This window comes from Cynocephalus volans, chromosome 1 (assembly GCF_027409185.1).
Source record: "Cynocephalus volans isolate mCynVol1 chromosome 1, mCynVol1.pri, whole genome shotgun sequence".
Lineage (NCBI taxonomy): Eukaryota > Metazoa > Chordata > Mammalia > Dermoptera > Cynocephalidae > Cynocephalus > Cynocephalus volans.
In genome coordinates this window covers 159,203,567-159,220,245 of record NC_084460.1, presented here as the reverse complement: position 1 = coordinate 159,220,245, position 16,679 = coordinate 159,203,567, and the positions used below count along the sequence as shown (strand labels likewise).

At 33.9% G+C, this 16,679-nt stretch overlaps 2 protein-coding genes across 2 annotated transcripts in view; one reads left to right on the top strand and one right to left on the bottom strand.

The window, feature by feature from the left end:
* The window catches only part of ROBO1 (roundabout guidance receptor 1), a 474,875-nt gene that overhangs the window by 172,822 nt on the left and 285,374 nt on the right, over positions 1–16,679 (bottom strand). The window lies entirely within an intron of this gene.
* LOC134385622 (large ribosomal subunit protein uL22-like) lies at positions 9,520–10,034 on the top strand. Its single transcript, XM_063107354.1, has 2 exons — positions 9,520–9,531; positions 9,573–10,034. Exon 2 carries the CDS (start codon positions 9,606–9,608, stop codon positions 10,032–10,034), a length of 429 nt encoding a protein of 142 aa, XP_062963424.1. The 5' UTR covers positions 9,520–9,531; positions 9,573–9,605.

Here is a 16,679-nt window from a genome sequence, read left to right as displayed (position 1 = left end):
AAAAACAGCAGTATGGCAGGGCAGAAAGAGTTCATTGCTTCAACTAAAACAAAACAACAAAATCTTCACTCACAATTTAAGCTCTGACACTGACACTTCTGCCCTTCGGAAAGTGAACTTTAAAAACCAATATGCAGAGGTGGATATATCCCAAACCTAATAAATTATAAGCTTTAAAGCCCTTCAGTGTTACAGGCTCATTCAACACCCCTGATTATGCATTCTGGTATTGTATTATTTTTGTTAGACTGAAATTTTTATGAGCTTCAGACCCCTAAAAATCTGTATCTGCCTCTGCTGATACATCAACCTTTTGTATCTGTGCACTATTGAGCATGCCATTTACCTCTCTATCCATCCATTTCCTCATCCTAAATTGGTTTAATAGAAGCAGTCCTAACTTTCTTACAAAACTGTGATGAAGATCAGAAATACATACATAAAAGTGCTGTGTAGCACTGTTCTGTGTAATTATAATTATCGACAATATACAGTGATCTCTTGTGGCTGCAATGTTCTCGCAAGATGCTGCTGTTGCATCTGCTCCTGCCAGTTTGTCTCCAGGATATGACAATAGCTAAGCTCTAAATGAGCTGAGCCATCCCTGATTGCTGTCCAGAATACCCATTCAGCTGCAGGTGTTTCACAGCTATCTTCTGTGATGTTGCATTGCTTCAGGCTGTGCTACAGGGGACCCTCGTAGGGTTTCATCTGCCTGCCATGTGCTCAACTCCCTTCCAGCCCTGAGGAGATGACTTTCATGTAAGATGGTTTCAACTTTTCAAGACTGCCTGAATTCTGGGATCTCACTATGGGAAACTATGCCCTACCATGTGGTGTGAAATGTGGTACTAAGAGATGCTGATAGAATTTGTCTCGTAATTGAATGTGGTGATGGTAGGTGTCATTTCCATAAACAAGACTAGACAGCACAATAGATTTTTAAACTTTAATGTTGGTCTGGAATGTGTTTCTTTGTTTTCATCATCTTGTCATTCTTGCAAATGCTATGAGTTTTAAAATATGATTTATTACTTTACCTACTAATGTGTCATTATTAGATAGTGAGCTGCTGAAGTAGTAGGATTCAGTAACAAGCAATTTCACAAGTAATTATGCAATCATGGATTGAGTGCCTCTAAGTGCTGCAAGGGTTGGACGGACAATGGAAAGTCGCAAGCTATCAAGGGGTACAGGGATGGGCAGACCATGTTTCAAAAAGAAAGGAAGAAATCTTCCTGTCCTGACCATCACCATAGCATTGATATACAGTCATGTAAAGTGGGGACTCTACCCAGGACAAATCCTCTAGTGACCTCATTGCCCTCCTCTTGACATTTATATATCAATTAAATTAATCAATATCAATAATATCTACCATGTATTGAGCAGTTACAATAGGCTTTCCTTGTATATTGACATTTAATCCTTAACAACAATAATATATAAAAAGTAATACTATCAACATTTTATGTAAGAAACAGAGTCTTAACATTGGTAAGTTAACTTATTAGTTAGAGCTAGTAACTTCTGGAGTTGGAATATAAATATGATTCAATTAGATTTCAAAGACTTTATTTTAATTCATTGTTTTTAAACAATGAGTACATTACAGAATCTCCTATAAAGTTAAAATTCACTAGCTTGGGCATTGAATCTGGGTTCCTGCATTTTAAAATTATTCTATAGGTAATTCTGATTAAAATCAAAACTTTCTGATTATACTTACCCTTAAAAGAATAAGTATAAAATGCCACCTAAAGTGATGATGGGTAGGAGAATGGAAATTTGTTAAACATGGGATCTGATTGCAGGTATATGGTCCATGATCCAACAATCTTTTTTTTTTTTTTTCTGTTGAAATACAGCAGAGGAAGATTTTTCTCCCTGCCCTGAGTGACAAATAACCATCAACAGAAATTGGGTTAATTACTAAACCCTAGGGTGGAGAAATCTGGTAGAGTCCAACACACTAACGCTCAAGATAACTAATACTTTAGACTGGGAGGTAGAGGGGAAGCAAAACTTGAAGAAAGAAAGATATTTATTTTATTTTAATTTCAAGATACTTGATCCTAACCATGTGAATGTATCAACTCATATTCAGATATAAACTATCATTTTTTATAAACAAATACAATTTTCTATGACCAAAAACAGCAAATCATTGAAACAAATTTTTTTCTTCAAGGAAATCCTGAATTATTTTTCAATATTTAAATTTAAAGTATATTGACTATAGAATTATTTTTAACTAATTCATCTAAAAAGGAGAATCATATTCATTATCTTGGTGACTTTTAAAAAGTTATTATTTGACCAAATCATCTACATACAATCAAAGACCGGCACTCCATTCCTAATCCTAAATTCACAAAAATTCAGCAAATAAAAATACAATGAGAAGTAGTAGAGTGTATTGGTTAAGAACATGGATTATGGAACCTAGCCATCTGCACTGGATTCCTGGCTCCCTGAGATCTATGTCATGCTGGCAGTTCACTTAACCTCTCTTGCCATGACTTTACATCCCTATCAAGGATTATTATTATTATTATTATTATATTTTTATATATTATATTATAATGTTTTATTATATAATATAATATATTATTATATTTTTATATATTATATTATATTATAATATAATATAATATATTATTATAATAATTATTATTATTACTATTATCTTATTTTAAAGTTTTAAAAGTCCAATTTCTAATAAAGGAGTATGGGACTTTAGAGTTGGAAGGGTCCCTTATTTTATAAGCAAGGAAAAGAAAGCCTATGTTATTTTCGAAAGCAAGTTACCAGGCCTAGTAAAGTCTAGGATATAGTGTGCTGAGTAAAGCAGAACAGAAGTTCTGTAGCAAAGAGTTTTTACCAGTGACTACATTCTGGGAGTTTTAAAACCAATTAAATTGAAACGATTCATTTTGAATATTTTTCAGAAATGTATCTTATAAACAGCCTAGTACTTACGTACCCTAGATAACACTATACTGATCTAACCTTATCCTCCAACTACAAAGTTCATCAGTTACACACAAAAAAAATGAAGCATGACAAAATACAGAGCACCAACTCATACTCCAGGCATCTTTTAATTATCCTCATTAGTAAATATGGAGCTATTTCTCAGTGGAAATAACAGACTCTTTCTTATAATCTCAAGGATCAAAATGACAGCCTCCCCCTCCCACAACAGAAAATATGTAGCATCCTGGAAAACAGACTTTTTTTTTATGTAAAACATTCAAAATTTGAGAGCCTTCGTGAACTGCTTTGAGTATGTAAAAAACACTAAGACAGGGACCCAGACATCATCTTTATTGAAATATTGAAGAACAAGATATTATCAGAAGATACCACTTTCTCACTTCCTGTAGGTAGTGCAACATTTTTGATCGGAGACACAAATATAAACATAGAGATGATTTATAATTATTTGTAAAGCATACAAAAGAAAGTCAGAATACAATAGTACAATGCTGAACCAAAAAGGAGGACAAGCTCATGTACAGCTGCCAAGACAGGTTTAAAAGTGCTGGACAGATAATTTTTTAGGGTCTATTTTCTGGCAAATGGGAGAGGATTTCCAAGCCAGGCTCCTATGGAAGGTACACTTTATCACCAAAGAGAGTGGGACTGGCACAACCCAAGGTACAACCCAAGGAGCTTGGGAAGAGATACCTGGGCACAGAGCAGACCTCTGACTCTATGCATAAAGAAGAAAAAACCATTCCCACGTAGCAATGTCCATCTATGCTTTAATGGAGACGAGTTTCAGCTAAACTTCAAATTCTTGAATTGGACTTTGACTCAACAGACTGTCTATGTTGCAACATGATCTTGGGCAAGTTATGCTACCTCCCTACATCTTTCCATCATTATAAAATGTGGATGATAATAACAGTAGCTACTTTGTGTTATAGTCATGAAGATTAAATGAAATACTTTAGGTACAATGTTTGAGATAAGGCTTGCCATCTAGATTATCAATATATGTTGGCCATTATCATTACTTCTCAAATTGTTAGAGCACAGCACACCGAAATACTAAGAAACATTTTCCTGCAGCTGAAGAGATATTTTCCTTAGTCAAATCTGGCTAAAAGACTTGACCAATGCAAGACTGAAAATTCAATAGGAGAACCGCATGTAGTACTGGTGTACACACACACACACACACACACACACACACACACACACACACACACGCACACTTCTTGCTTAGTTTTACCGTGTTACAAACTACCACCAAACATGGGCTATAGATATTCCCAAGAAAATTTATCGAATTTATCTAAGAGCCATCTGGACATCCTTTTCTTAATATTCCACAGGTATCTCAAATTCAGTGTACCTAAAACTACTAATCTTTTTCACCTTCTTCTACTTCTACGTTTCCTAATTTTCAGTAATTCTATTGCATCAAATCCTGCTTTTTGGCCAATCTACTTTCAAATCTCTTCAATCTAAACAAATATTTGTGCCATCTAAATGAATATTTGAAAAATGTCACTACCTTGGTTAAAATCCAAATGGCCTTTCATTTCCTTTATGAGAAATTCCAAGGTCTTTAGCACTCTTTATAATTTAGAATCTGAGGATGAGGGAGAGAGGGGTTGGGTAAAAATTGGGTAAGGGACACAAAGAATGACTATGATTTGTAGAAATGAATATGCTGTTAATATTGATTTGATCATCACATATTGTACACAAATAATGATACTCAACACTGTACCCCATATATATATATATAATATATAATCAATTATGTTTCAATAAAAATCAACAATAAATCAAAATTTTATTTAGTTCTCTTAAAAAAATTATAATTTGACCCTTTTTAATTCCAACCTCATCCTTCATCTTTCCATCCATTGTACTATAATCTCTCCACTCTCTGAACTACTTTTCATCTCATGTGTTTCTTTCGTTCAGCGAGCTCCTGGTCTTTGGCCACAGCTTCAATATCTCTTCCTCATGAAGCTTTCCCTTACTCTCTAAAACACTTGGACAAATACCTCTTCTGTGTGCTCTGGCAGCAGACAATATTCATCTTCCTAAATTTATACCTGACCATTGTACCTGCATGTTTAAACAAGTTTCCCAGAAGACTGAATGTCTTTTGAAGTTAGCGACATTGTCATTGCTCATTGGTATATTCCAAAATATTAGCCAGTACCAGTTAAACAGTAAATATAAAACAAATATCAATAAAATTAAACTTTAGAGTATTCACATTCCATGATATTGGTTCAGTCATTTATAATTAATTCTACTATTATCTTTATTTTAAAACTCCATATTGCTATGAATGGATACATGGAGTGGGAAGGCTCTACTTCCAACTGTAATCAAGGCTCCGGTGCCCATCGTGGGTGTAACGGAGCAGCACCAGCCCTTATGGCTCAGTTTTGCATTTTGGTACCCACCTTTCAGAAGCCGCCTGGAATATGGCTAGATAAGGTACAGCTACAAGGGCTGATGCTGCTCCATTACACCCACGATGGGCAATAGAGCCTTGATTTATCTAGACATATTCCAGACTGCTTCTGAGAGGTGGCTACCAAAATGCAAAATTGGGTATGTACCAAGAGGATATGTAATTAAGCAGGAATGACTAGAGGTCATTCTTTAAATTTCAAAAAGTGGAGAGTTTTTTGGGGGGAGTGATGATAATAGTAATTAAGTAACCTATAGTATAATGAAATGTTTGATTCTACACCAAAATGGAACAGTTTTCAGTTTTTCCCCCAAACCACCATCATGACAAATTATAACCATATATCTTGGAAATATGGTAACAAAATTATCCTGAAAATCAGATGTTTATTTCAAATCTTGGAATACCTGGCAAGAGATTACAAAACAAAACAAAACAAATGGTGACCCCTAATTGTATATATAATGACTATTCTTTATGATATGAGACAACAGGGAACAGCGATTTAATAAGCTAACAGGTATTAAAATTTTTCAGTTTTTCTTTCTCTGAAAATGCATTATATAATCCAAATCAACCACAATGGTTGAGAAACATGTTATTTTCCTCACATTTTACACATGGAATTTAGTATATAAATAAGATATATGTTATTTAGAAAATATACTATAAAATAAGATGGGTATAGAAGAATGAAGAAATTTTCAGGTATAGAATATAGTACATTATCATTCCACTAATTTTACCATTTAAATAAAATGCCTTTTCTTTATCAAAACATATTGTGTGAATAAAAACTCATTTTTAATGGTTAGTTAATAGCACTGCATGTGATATTTTCACTAAAGTGTCAAATAAGCATGTTAGAGCAGATGCACAATATACATAAAATTACTAGGTAGTATGAATAGATGCTATCAAAATGTTTGAGTGACTCATACTTTATTTACTCTGCATTTACTCACCAAAGCTGCAAGCTTAATAGTTCTGTTTATAAAAACAAAGTTAGGCAAGCTGGATGTGAAGAACAAATATAAGTGAACTGGTTTTTAACTTGTGGATGCATGCATGCACACACATCTTTTTATTATCAGCATGCTCCCAAATTAAAATTGTTACCACATGCTAAGTAAACTTTTTCAGATGTTCAACAAAGAAGATCAAAAGAGATTTCATCATGTAATTTTAGATCTTTGACCAGGCAAACATATAGGAACATAGACATGTCAAAACATAAAGTAATCCAAAGGTACAGCTATTTGGAGATTTTCAGTTCAATGAAACTTCCACGAAGGGTAGTTTAGTGTACTTTCATACTTTCCTAACTGACGTCTTACACGTGAAGCTATTCACGGGAGTTTATTTATTAGTTATTTGGAGGTTAGATGTGAGTGGGGGCTAAGATGAAGAACAGAACATCAATAAACTGGGAAGAAAGGTTTAACTTTCCAGGCAGATAGAAAATCACAAAACAAAGCATGAAGGTGGAAAGGAACATGTTCTATTCGGACAACAGAAAACCAGCTTGGATAACTTTCTACTGATATTGTGACAGTGAGGACGTGACAGATTAATATCATATATGATGGGCCTTCAAAAAGTTCATGGAAAATATGTATTATAAAAAAAATCTATGCATGGATTGCAAAAATTTTTGCACCAAAATAAACTTATACTAACTTGTTATAATATGTCTGAACAGGATCTAGTTTGAGGAACTAAGAAGGATAAAACATCAGTTTGAAACCAGCACCTATCAGAGGAACACAAATTTGCTAAAATTAAAGCAAGAAATTAAAGCACATCAAATTTATGGTGAAGCTTGAATGGAAGAATGGAAAAATCACTGATGCTTTACAAAAAGTTTATGGGGAATAATCCTCAAAGATATCAGCAGTTTGCAAAAGATAACTCATTTAAAGAAGGGATGAAGATGATATTGAAGATGAAGCCCATAGTAGGAGACCACCTGTATCAATTTGGGAGAAAAAAAATCTCATTTCTGCCATAATTGAAAAGGACCACGGATTAATAGCAGAAGCTATAGCCAACACTATAGACATCTTCATTGGTTCAGCTTACCCAATTCTGACTGAAAAATTACAGCTGAGCAAAATTTCAGTTCAATGAGTGTCAGCTACAAACAAGAGCAGAGCTTTCAATGGAAGTTTTAAACAAGTGGGATCAAGATCCTGAAGCATTTCTCCAAAGAAATTGCAACAGGAGATGAAACAGTAACTGGCTTCAACAGTGTAATCCTGAGGACAAAGAACAATCACAGCAATGCTACCATGATGTGGAAGTGGTCCAGTCAAAGCAGGAGTGCACTGGTCAGGAGCAAAGGTCATAGCAACAGTTTTTTGGGATGTTCAAGGCATCTCACTTGTTGACTTTCTGGAGGGCCAAAGAATGATAACATATGTTTATTCAGAGAGTGTTTAGAAAAAGTTAGCCAATGCTTTAGCAGAAAAACATGGGAAAGCTTCATCAGAGGGTCCTTCTCCACCATGCACAGGGCAATTTTGTGAGAGTTTCGACAGGAAATCATTAGGCATCTACCTTACAGTCCTGATTTGGTTCCTTTTGACTTTTATTTGTTGTTGGTTTTCTAATCTTAAAAAAATCTGTAATGGGCACCATGTTTCTTCAGTTAATAATGTAAGGAAGACTGCATTAACATGATTAAGCTCCCAGGACCGTCAGCTCTTTACGGATGGACGAAAGTGATTGGTATCATTGCTTACAAAAGTGTCTTGAAATGAATGCAGCTTACGTTGAAAAATAAAGTTTCTATTTTCTATTTTCATATTTTAATTCTATTTTTCCATGAACCTTTTGAAGTCCCCTCATATTGGAGTCTAATGACATTTCTGGAGTTCTTCTGTCGGCTTGCTACAAATCCTCACATCTTTTCTTCGGGCAAAGATGTAGCTAGGGAAAACATAATAGCTATGTGGGATGCATTCTCTAGTGGGTAAACACAAGTCAATTAAACACCAGTGCAGCAACTGTGTTTTGGCCTACTTCTGTAGCTAAGTCTCCTTCAGTTTTAGAAGCTGAGTTCTCTTACCATACCATTTTTGAATGCTTAGCTTGTTTCTCTACCTGGTACCTAGTTCTGCTCTTCTTTTTCCAAATCTTCTGGATCCTCCACCTGCAGCATCTATGATTGGATTACCATTTTCTTCATTCAAGTTTCCCATATGCTAACTCCTTACCTGACTGTCCCCAACCTCCATCTCCTGTGCTATGTCAGACTTGCCTTCCTGACACTACTTGGAGTCACCTGTCCAAACTCAATCTTATTTCCTGCCCAAGGATTCCCCGTTATCATATTATTTCCCTTGATGAGCCTGTCTAGGTTCTAAGTCACGGTCACCTCAACCTGATAAGTTGTGGCACCAATTCACTCCAGTACTTTCTTAGAGTGCCTCATCAAACATCACAGTAGGTTTTAAAGTAGTCACTCTGGACAGATGTTTGGATAACAGTAGAAATGTGCTGTTCATGCTCCAAAAGAATTTTATAATTTCATTCTTAAAGCTGTCATTAACAGCTCTCATTTATCTTAATAGTTGAGCATATATTGTTTATTTTTTATTAAAATACATATTTAAATCCTGCAATCTTTCAGGGACAAAAGTAGATTTAGAATGCAACCCAGAAACAAATAATAATAAGCCATTTAGCAAGATCTGATCAATGGTAATAAAGAAATTCATAATAATTTTCTGATCCCTTATTAAATTCTTAAAAGATATTTGCTTAATTACAAAATGGAAAAAGGATAATGAACAATTTTAATGGATATGCTCAGAAAAGTTAACTTGCAATGAAAAGGGGCCCCCCAAAGCCATCAGCCCTCAATCTCAGAATAGGATGACTTACCCTTACCTCTAACACTAAAAATAATATTAACATCACTTGTGAAGACAGCATAGTAAAGGTTTTTACCAAATGACTTCAGGAGTTGTCATGAGTTCTCCAGGAAGCCCCTGTTCTCCCTCTTCCAGTAAGCAATCTAAGGTGATCTGTGGAAATGTTTCATTATTCACTTGAACCAGAAAACCCCACAAAATCATGCAAATCAAGAGGTTCAAATCTTCATGTTCACTTTAAAAACACCCATGAAACTGCCCAGGCCATTAAAGGTATGCATACCCTAAAAGCCACCAAGTATCTGAAAGATGTCACCTTACAGAAGCAATCGTGTTACAATGGTGGAGTTGGTAGGTGTGCCCAAGCCAAACAGTGGTGCTGGGCACAGGGTCAGTGGCCCAAAAAGAGTGTTGAATTTTTGCTTCACATGCTTAATAATGCAAAGAGTTATGATGAACTTAAGGGTTTAGATGTAGATTCTCTGGTTATTGAGCATATCCAGGTGAACAAAGTACCCAAGATTCACTGCCATACTTATAGAGCTCATGGTGGGATGAAACCTTATGTGCACTCCCCCTGCCACATCCAAACGATGTTTACTGAAAAGAAACAAATTATTCCTAAACCAGAAGAGGAGGCTGCACGGAAGAAAAAGATAGCCCAGAAGAAACTGAAAAAACAAAAACTTATGGTTAGAGAATAAATTTAGCATAAAATAAATGCAAAAAAAAAAAAAAAAGACTTCAATCTAGAAAAATAAAAGCAGAAGGGCCCTAAACAAGAAAATATAAAATGGTTCATGAATAGAATGAATTCTGATCATCCTAAGATTCTCTGCTGTTTCGCAGACTGAGTGCCACACAGGTTCAAGTAGCACATTATTTTACTCAGTTGAACACAAACTCAGAGCACTCATGATTATAAGACGTGGTATGGCTAATAATAGACAATTCACATGGTGTTTAGGGCTCATAAATTACAGATCCAGAAGACATTATTAAAGGAAGTTAGGGACTTTTCCATGGAAAGGATGGATAGAATGAATTAGTGTTTAACGTTTCTGTAGTTTTTGCCAAAATTTGCTCAGTACATATTCAACTATAAAATAGTTTTCTAATACTCCAAGATTAAAATATAGAATATCCTGTTCATTTTTTAATCTTGAACATATTACAATATCAGATACGTACAATGTTTCAATACAAAAAATCTCTCAAAAAACATTAACATCAAAGTCTAAAATTGCAATTCTATATTCTCTATTAATTCTCTATACCACTCTATCCTAATTCTGCCACTAACAAAATACATACATGCAAAATGAAAATGACATATTTGGGCTACAGATTTTTAAATAGAAAAAATAGAATTGCTATAAATGTGCTACGTAAAATGTAAATGCAAAACAAGTGGCTAGTTGTCGATAATTAGGTGACAAATCTGAAAGTAATTTCAGAGTTATAAATATAATATGGGGTACTTGCTATAAGTCACTTGCTTAACAAATGAGTATTTTAACTAATTCATATTTCTTCATACAATTCGCTTATAATTAGGAATCTTATCAAATCAAATCAAGTCAAATTTTATCATCTCAAATATGAATGAAGCTGGTTTGAAAATTAAGTGCCTCCAAGTAAGTTAAGAACTGGGATATTCTGGAAACTTTTGGTGGTACATTTACACACGTGATATATATGACATGACAAAAACAGGAAAAGGAAATGCTTGCTGTGTGTTTCTGATGATTTTTTTTTAGTATTTCATGTCACTGTAGTAACAATGCATTCACTTTTCAGTGTGATTATATTAAACCACATTTAAAAGATATTGTCCCATGCTGATCTTTTCCCCTAAAGAGGTCTCACACAAACATCAAGTCCTTCCAAACAGAAAGCAGTTTTTCTGGTCATTATTTCCTTTACTTTGCAATTAAGATAAAATGATTCAACATGCAGAGAAGTTACATTAGTAAGAGATTTTTAAGGAGAAGAGCAGTTTTACAGGCAGTGAGTTTTCAATCAAGTTTTCTGCTTGATTCAAAAGAATTTCTTTATTAGATAACTACTCTAGTTCCTTTTCAACAAAAGCATGTTTCCCATGTCAGACCAATTCTACTATCTCTTTCTGAAGACTATCCCTACAGTGAAACAAAACATTGCCGTTTGTGATACTAGTTGAAAGAACATAAAGACAAAGAGGTTTTCAAGATATAATTATGCAAATTTAAAAAATAAGCACAAACTAGATATCGAGATCTTCATTATATGAAGAATCACGTTGCAGTCCTTCATCACTGGAAGATAACACAGAACTGAAACATTTCTTTATTAAGTAATAGCAAAAATAATCCAAATATATATCTATGGTACATCTAAAAGAGTTGGACAGGATCATCAAACCATCTAGTACAAAAACAAACAAAAAAACAGATTATAATTCAGAAAGCTACCTTATTTTTCCTCATTGAGCCTACTTAGTCAATCTGAATTCAAGAAATACATGATTTCAATCCTATAGAAGACCTTTATGGGAAGGATGCTATAGAAGTACCTATAGGTTATAATCATCATCATCATCATCAACAATAAGACTTTATATTTTAAAGCATTTTACAAAGTTCTTTCAAATTTGTTTTTTTCTTTTTAAATGATGTATCTATAAGTAGACAGATCATATATATATGTTCTTATCATATAGATATAAAAGCCGAAGTATAGAAAATGCGAGACTATGAGCATAACTTACTCCATCTTGAAGTTTGTACCACTTGCTATGTCCTTTGTGTGAACCTTGCCCACAAAAGTTATACGGTAACTAGGAGTTAGGTAGTTAGAACAATAGGTGGAAACAGCTTGCTGACTACAAAGAAGGAACTTAATGATTAAATACCAGTATGGCAGCAGCTAGTCTGGCTACCTGCATCACAATAATACCAAAGATAGTAATTATTGTCATAAGACATTTGCAGTTAGTGACTTTAGCTTATTCCTTAGTAATTGCTTCTCAACTTTTTCTACTACTTTGTGTGAACTGCCTATATAAGCCTAGGCTCGACCAAGAGGCACACACAAAGAAACCTCTAGGTCATCACCTGCCCAATCCATCCTCCTGTATGTAAGTTACCTTTTAATAAAATTCTTTGCTTAACTGAATGGAATTACCTGCTTCATTCCTCAGTCTCAAAATACCTTCTCAGTTTAGTCTAACTTCAGACAGTACATAAATTTTTCATGATGACTTGACCAAAAAAACAAAAATTGCTAATAAGTATTCTGAGTAAATAAAGCCTTAAATAAAAGTTATTTTTACTCCATACTAGAAAGTATTTATACTGTACCTTTATTGAAAAGAAATGAGTAATCTCTGATCTATGAAGTCATCTAACTCTAGCAGGAGAAAATATGCCATTGTAGATAAAACATGGGCTTGCACACCAGACTCATGTGGGTTCAAAGTCCCACTTCTCCACTTATAACCTATCTTTCTTTGGTAAGCTAATCAACCTGCCTAAACTTAAACTTCTGTATCTGTAAACTGTAAATAATGTCTTTCCCTCCCTCATAGGGTTTCTGTGAAGTCTAAGTGAGGTATATATTACAAGGGGTCAACGCAATATCTAGAATAAACTGTGTGCATACATATAAAAAAGTATGTTCCCTTTCCTTCTAACTTTATAGAATTCTAAGTACTTAACACTATACTTCAGGGTAAAAAATGATATGGCCCCTGCTCATCATTGGGAAGAAACATTTTGTAATAGAGGACAATATAATGAAAATAGAATACAAAATTGTCAGGCACAAATAACTCATAATACACCATTGTATCTGAACTTTCTGAGATATTCCAAAGAAACAATGAATTTATGATAACCAGTTTCTCGTTTTTCCCCTGTAAGCTATGAAAGGGTTGCTGTTGGCAGGATAAAGAATGACAGTACAGGAATAGGGCAGCCAATGGACTCAACTATGGCTTAGGAAACTAGCAACACAAGGTACAGTTTATTTTGCAGAAAACCAGAAACAGATAAAGAAGAAGAGATTTCTGGATCTGTCCAATCAAGGAAAATCTTGATACTGTATCTTGAGAATGATCAACTCTTAAATACACATGTATATACCAAAGAATTTGAAATTGTACAAACTGACACTGTGTGTTGCAAGATGTACTTAAAAGATTTTACCTCTGTAAGAACCATAGTCACCCAAACCCTGTGTGTCTGTTGGGCCGTAAAGTGTCATGTCTTTAAGAGCACAGCAAACCATTCTCCTTCAAAGTTTGTGTGTTTCGGATTTAACTGAAGCTAACAAACGAACTTCCAACCATCAGCACTTTGAAATACCCTTTCAAAAATAATGGCACTAAAACCTCCTTCCACACAAATGATTACATTTAAATTTGGTAAATATGTTGGACTATTATTTGGAGACTCTCTCTGTTTATTTTCCAGGACTTGTACTCTAAACTCTGTTCTAAATCTAAGAATAAGAGTTAAAGAAATTGAATATTAAGTAAAGCTCTGATTTTTTCTTCTCAAACATATAAGAGAATTTATTTTTATATTAAAAGTGAAGTTAAGCTACTCATTTCTCAAGCATTTTAGCTTAGGTTTCTTCTTTCTTCTATTAAAACATCTTCTGTGTATACAACATAATTAAGGAAAACCACAACAGTTGTTTTTTGCCAGTGGGAATGTTTTGAAAACTATTACTTCAAAGTGGCTTCCTCTTTTTTTTTGGCAAATGAGTCTTTTATTAAACCCACTGCACCTCCATCATTTCTCTCTCTCTCTCTCTTCACTGAAAAAAATAGTGCTAAGGAAAAAAATGTTCTGGAGAAGACTTTTTTTTTTCTTCACTGATGAATGATCTGGAATCTAGCAATTGGAGGGGGAATTGGGTATCTGTTCCTTGAGTCAACTTGCTGGAGCAAAAGCAAAAAGAAAACACTCAGGGCTTGGCAGAAAACTTTTCCTCTGGACATATTCCATTGGCTTGTGGCAAAACTGTTGTACATTTATTAAGAGTTCCAATGTCTACTGGGTGGGTTCATCTGCTTCAGGCATTTCTCTTTTAAGCTCAGCACTTCTTGGGTTTGTAAGAGCTCCTCGAAGGTTCAGTTTCAAAAACCTCTTTGGGTCACAAAAGCTCCTTCTGCTTGTTCTTTTATACAGCTTCCTGTTTGTGCCTGTTTATTAAATGCCCCTTTCCAAGTAACCATTGACTGCTGGAACTTTTACAGGATTCATTATGATTCATTGGTTCTTCAAATGCTTGGAAAGAAGTGGTGTTGGTCCTATCGTGTTTCTACAACTTGAATGTCTGTCTGTCAGCCCAATTAACACATTCTCATTCATACTTTCTGTGGGAAAGTTTCTACTAAATTAAGAGAAATTTAGAATTTATAAACATTTCTTTGTTTCCCAGTATTTACATTTTTAAATGCTGAGAAACATATTTGCCAAAAGGTTTCTTGTAGTCTCTGTTCCACTTTTGTTTTTTAATGACACAAAGTACATAGGAATGCCATTAAAGAAAGTAGAATTATAAATCTCAGCTTAAAGATTATATTTACACACTTAAACATAAATTATTATAGACTAAAAATATTTAAAACTGCTTAGATAATTCTGTGATCTACTTAAAATTAATTTTTTTCCCCTAACTCTAAACTTGGTTTTAAAATTTGCAATTCTCATTATTTGGTTCTTTTTATTTCCACAATAGTACTCAATTATGAATAGAGTTTAGGGTCTGAGAATAAAATAATTTTAATAACAATCATTACAGCATTATTTTAGAGTAACTCACTAGGTCTATTGTGAGGAAAATATACCAATTAGATGAAAATGAGTAAACTTCCATGACATCATTCAATATTATCATAATGTTTTTAACTCACACTGTTTTTAACCTAAAGCTTGGACTCTATCTGAATGTTGAAATATAACCTACAGATCTAATGTATTTTGATCTATCAATTAGTATATTCTATTTCAAATTAATAAATAAAGTACATAATATGTAGTATAGTGTAAACACACTTTATTTTAGCCAGTGATACTTTTATGCTAAACTCAATTATTATATAGCTGAGTAATATTATACTTAATATAACTTTTGATTTACTCTAATTTTAGAGGTGTTTGCAGCCGACACTGATCCTAACCAACACAGCATCTGATTCAGACTTGAGGTATCAATGAAGGTTCCTAGAAGGAGGTGGTGTCTAAATGGAGAACTGATGGGTGAGAGGAGAGGGTTGGGATGAGAGGTGGTGAAAGTGTTTCATGACCAGGAAGTAACATTTGCAAACCAGAGTATGCTTCCCTGCTTAGTAGTAAATGTCAGGAAAAGTAATGAGTACTTGTGGAAGTGGGGAGTAGGTTTCAAGAGATGAGACTGTATATATAAATAGGGCCAGATGAAGGAGGACTTTTAAGCCACATAAAGGAGTTTGAAGTTTATATTTTAGGAACTGGGAAACCCCTAAAGTATTTCTTTTAAACAGGATAGTTATATAACCAACTTTGCATTGCAGTAAGATTATTTTGGCAGGAGATATCTAGGAATTCATTCCAATGACACTGATATTCTTGTACAGTGAAAAACTTGTGCCAGCCCACAATATGGAAGTATGAGTTTAAACAAATACTTTTATACTGAAAAATATGAATTTGCTATTATAAATCTTCATGTAATACTATCTTTTAATTAGCCATTTATAGGTGCATGAGTTCTAAGTTGGGATTTCTGTACACGGTAGTCTTACAGACTGAAATAATATCAATTGCTAATTTATATAGTGCTTTATAATTACTAAAGTCTTTCACATACTCATGTAATGATTTTAGATTTCTACAGTAGAACAGTGTAATATTCTACTGTGTTTTAGTCTATATGGAAAGACCGTGCTTTTTTTTTAAGCCATCCTTTAATCAGGCAAATAATAGGGACACTGAATTTGTTTTCTAAGAATTTCTAACACAGAAATCTATGAATTAAGAATGTACAAAGAATGGTAGAATCAACAATTCTGGAACATAAAAGAGAAAAAGGAAATTGTACTCATTTTGGTTATTTTTCTCTTCTGAAAAGAAAATTTTATAGTTTAAATAATCTGACAGAGAAATCAAGCAACGTTTTCTCTACCTTTGGATTTTCTGTCCTTTTTATAACCTAAGGTATTTCCCAAAGAAACTAAAAACTGTAGGTGATCGGAAATAACACAGGAAAATGGCTTTCAGAGCAAAAGGAATTTTTCTCCCATAGGCAAAATGAGATTTTGTTATTTTTTTCTCCTTCTAGTGAAAAATGTTACCTTGTTTCATTGAACCTAAATTGCC

Bases quoted from the DNA above. Each gene is read 5' to 3' on its own strand.
- LOC134385622 (XM_063107354.1), top strand. From the start codon at position 9,606: ATGCATACCCTAAAAGCCACCAAGTATCTGAAAGATGTCACCTTACAG.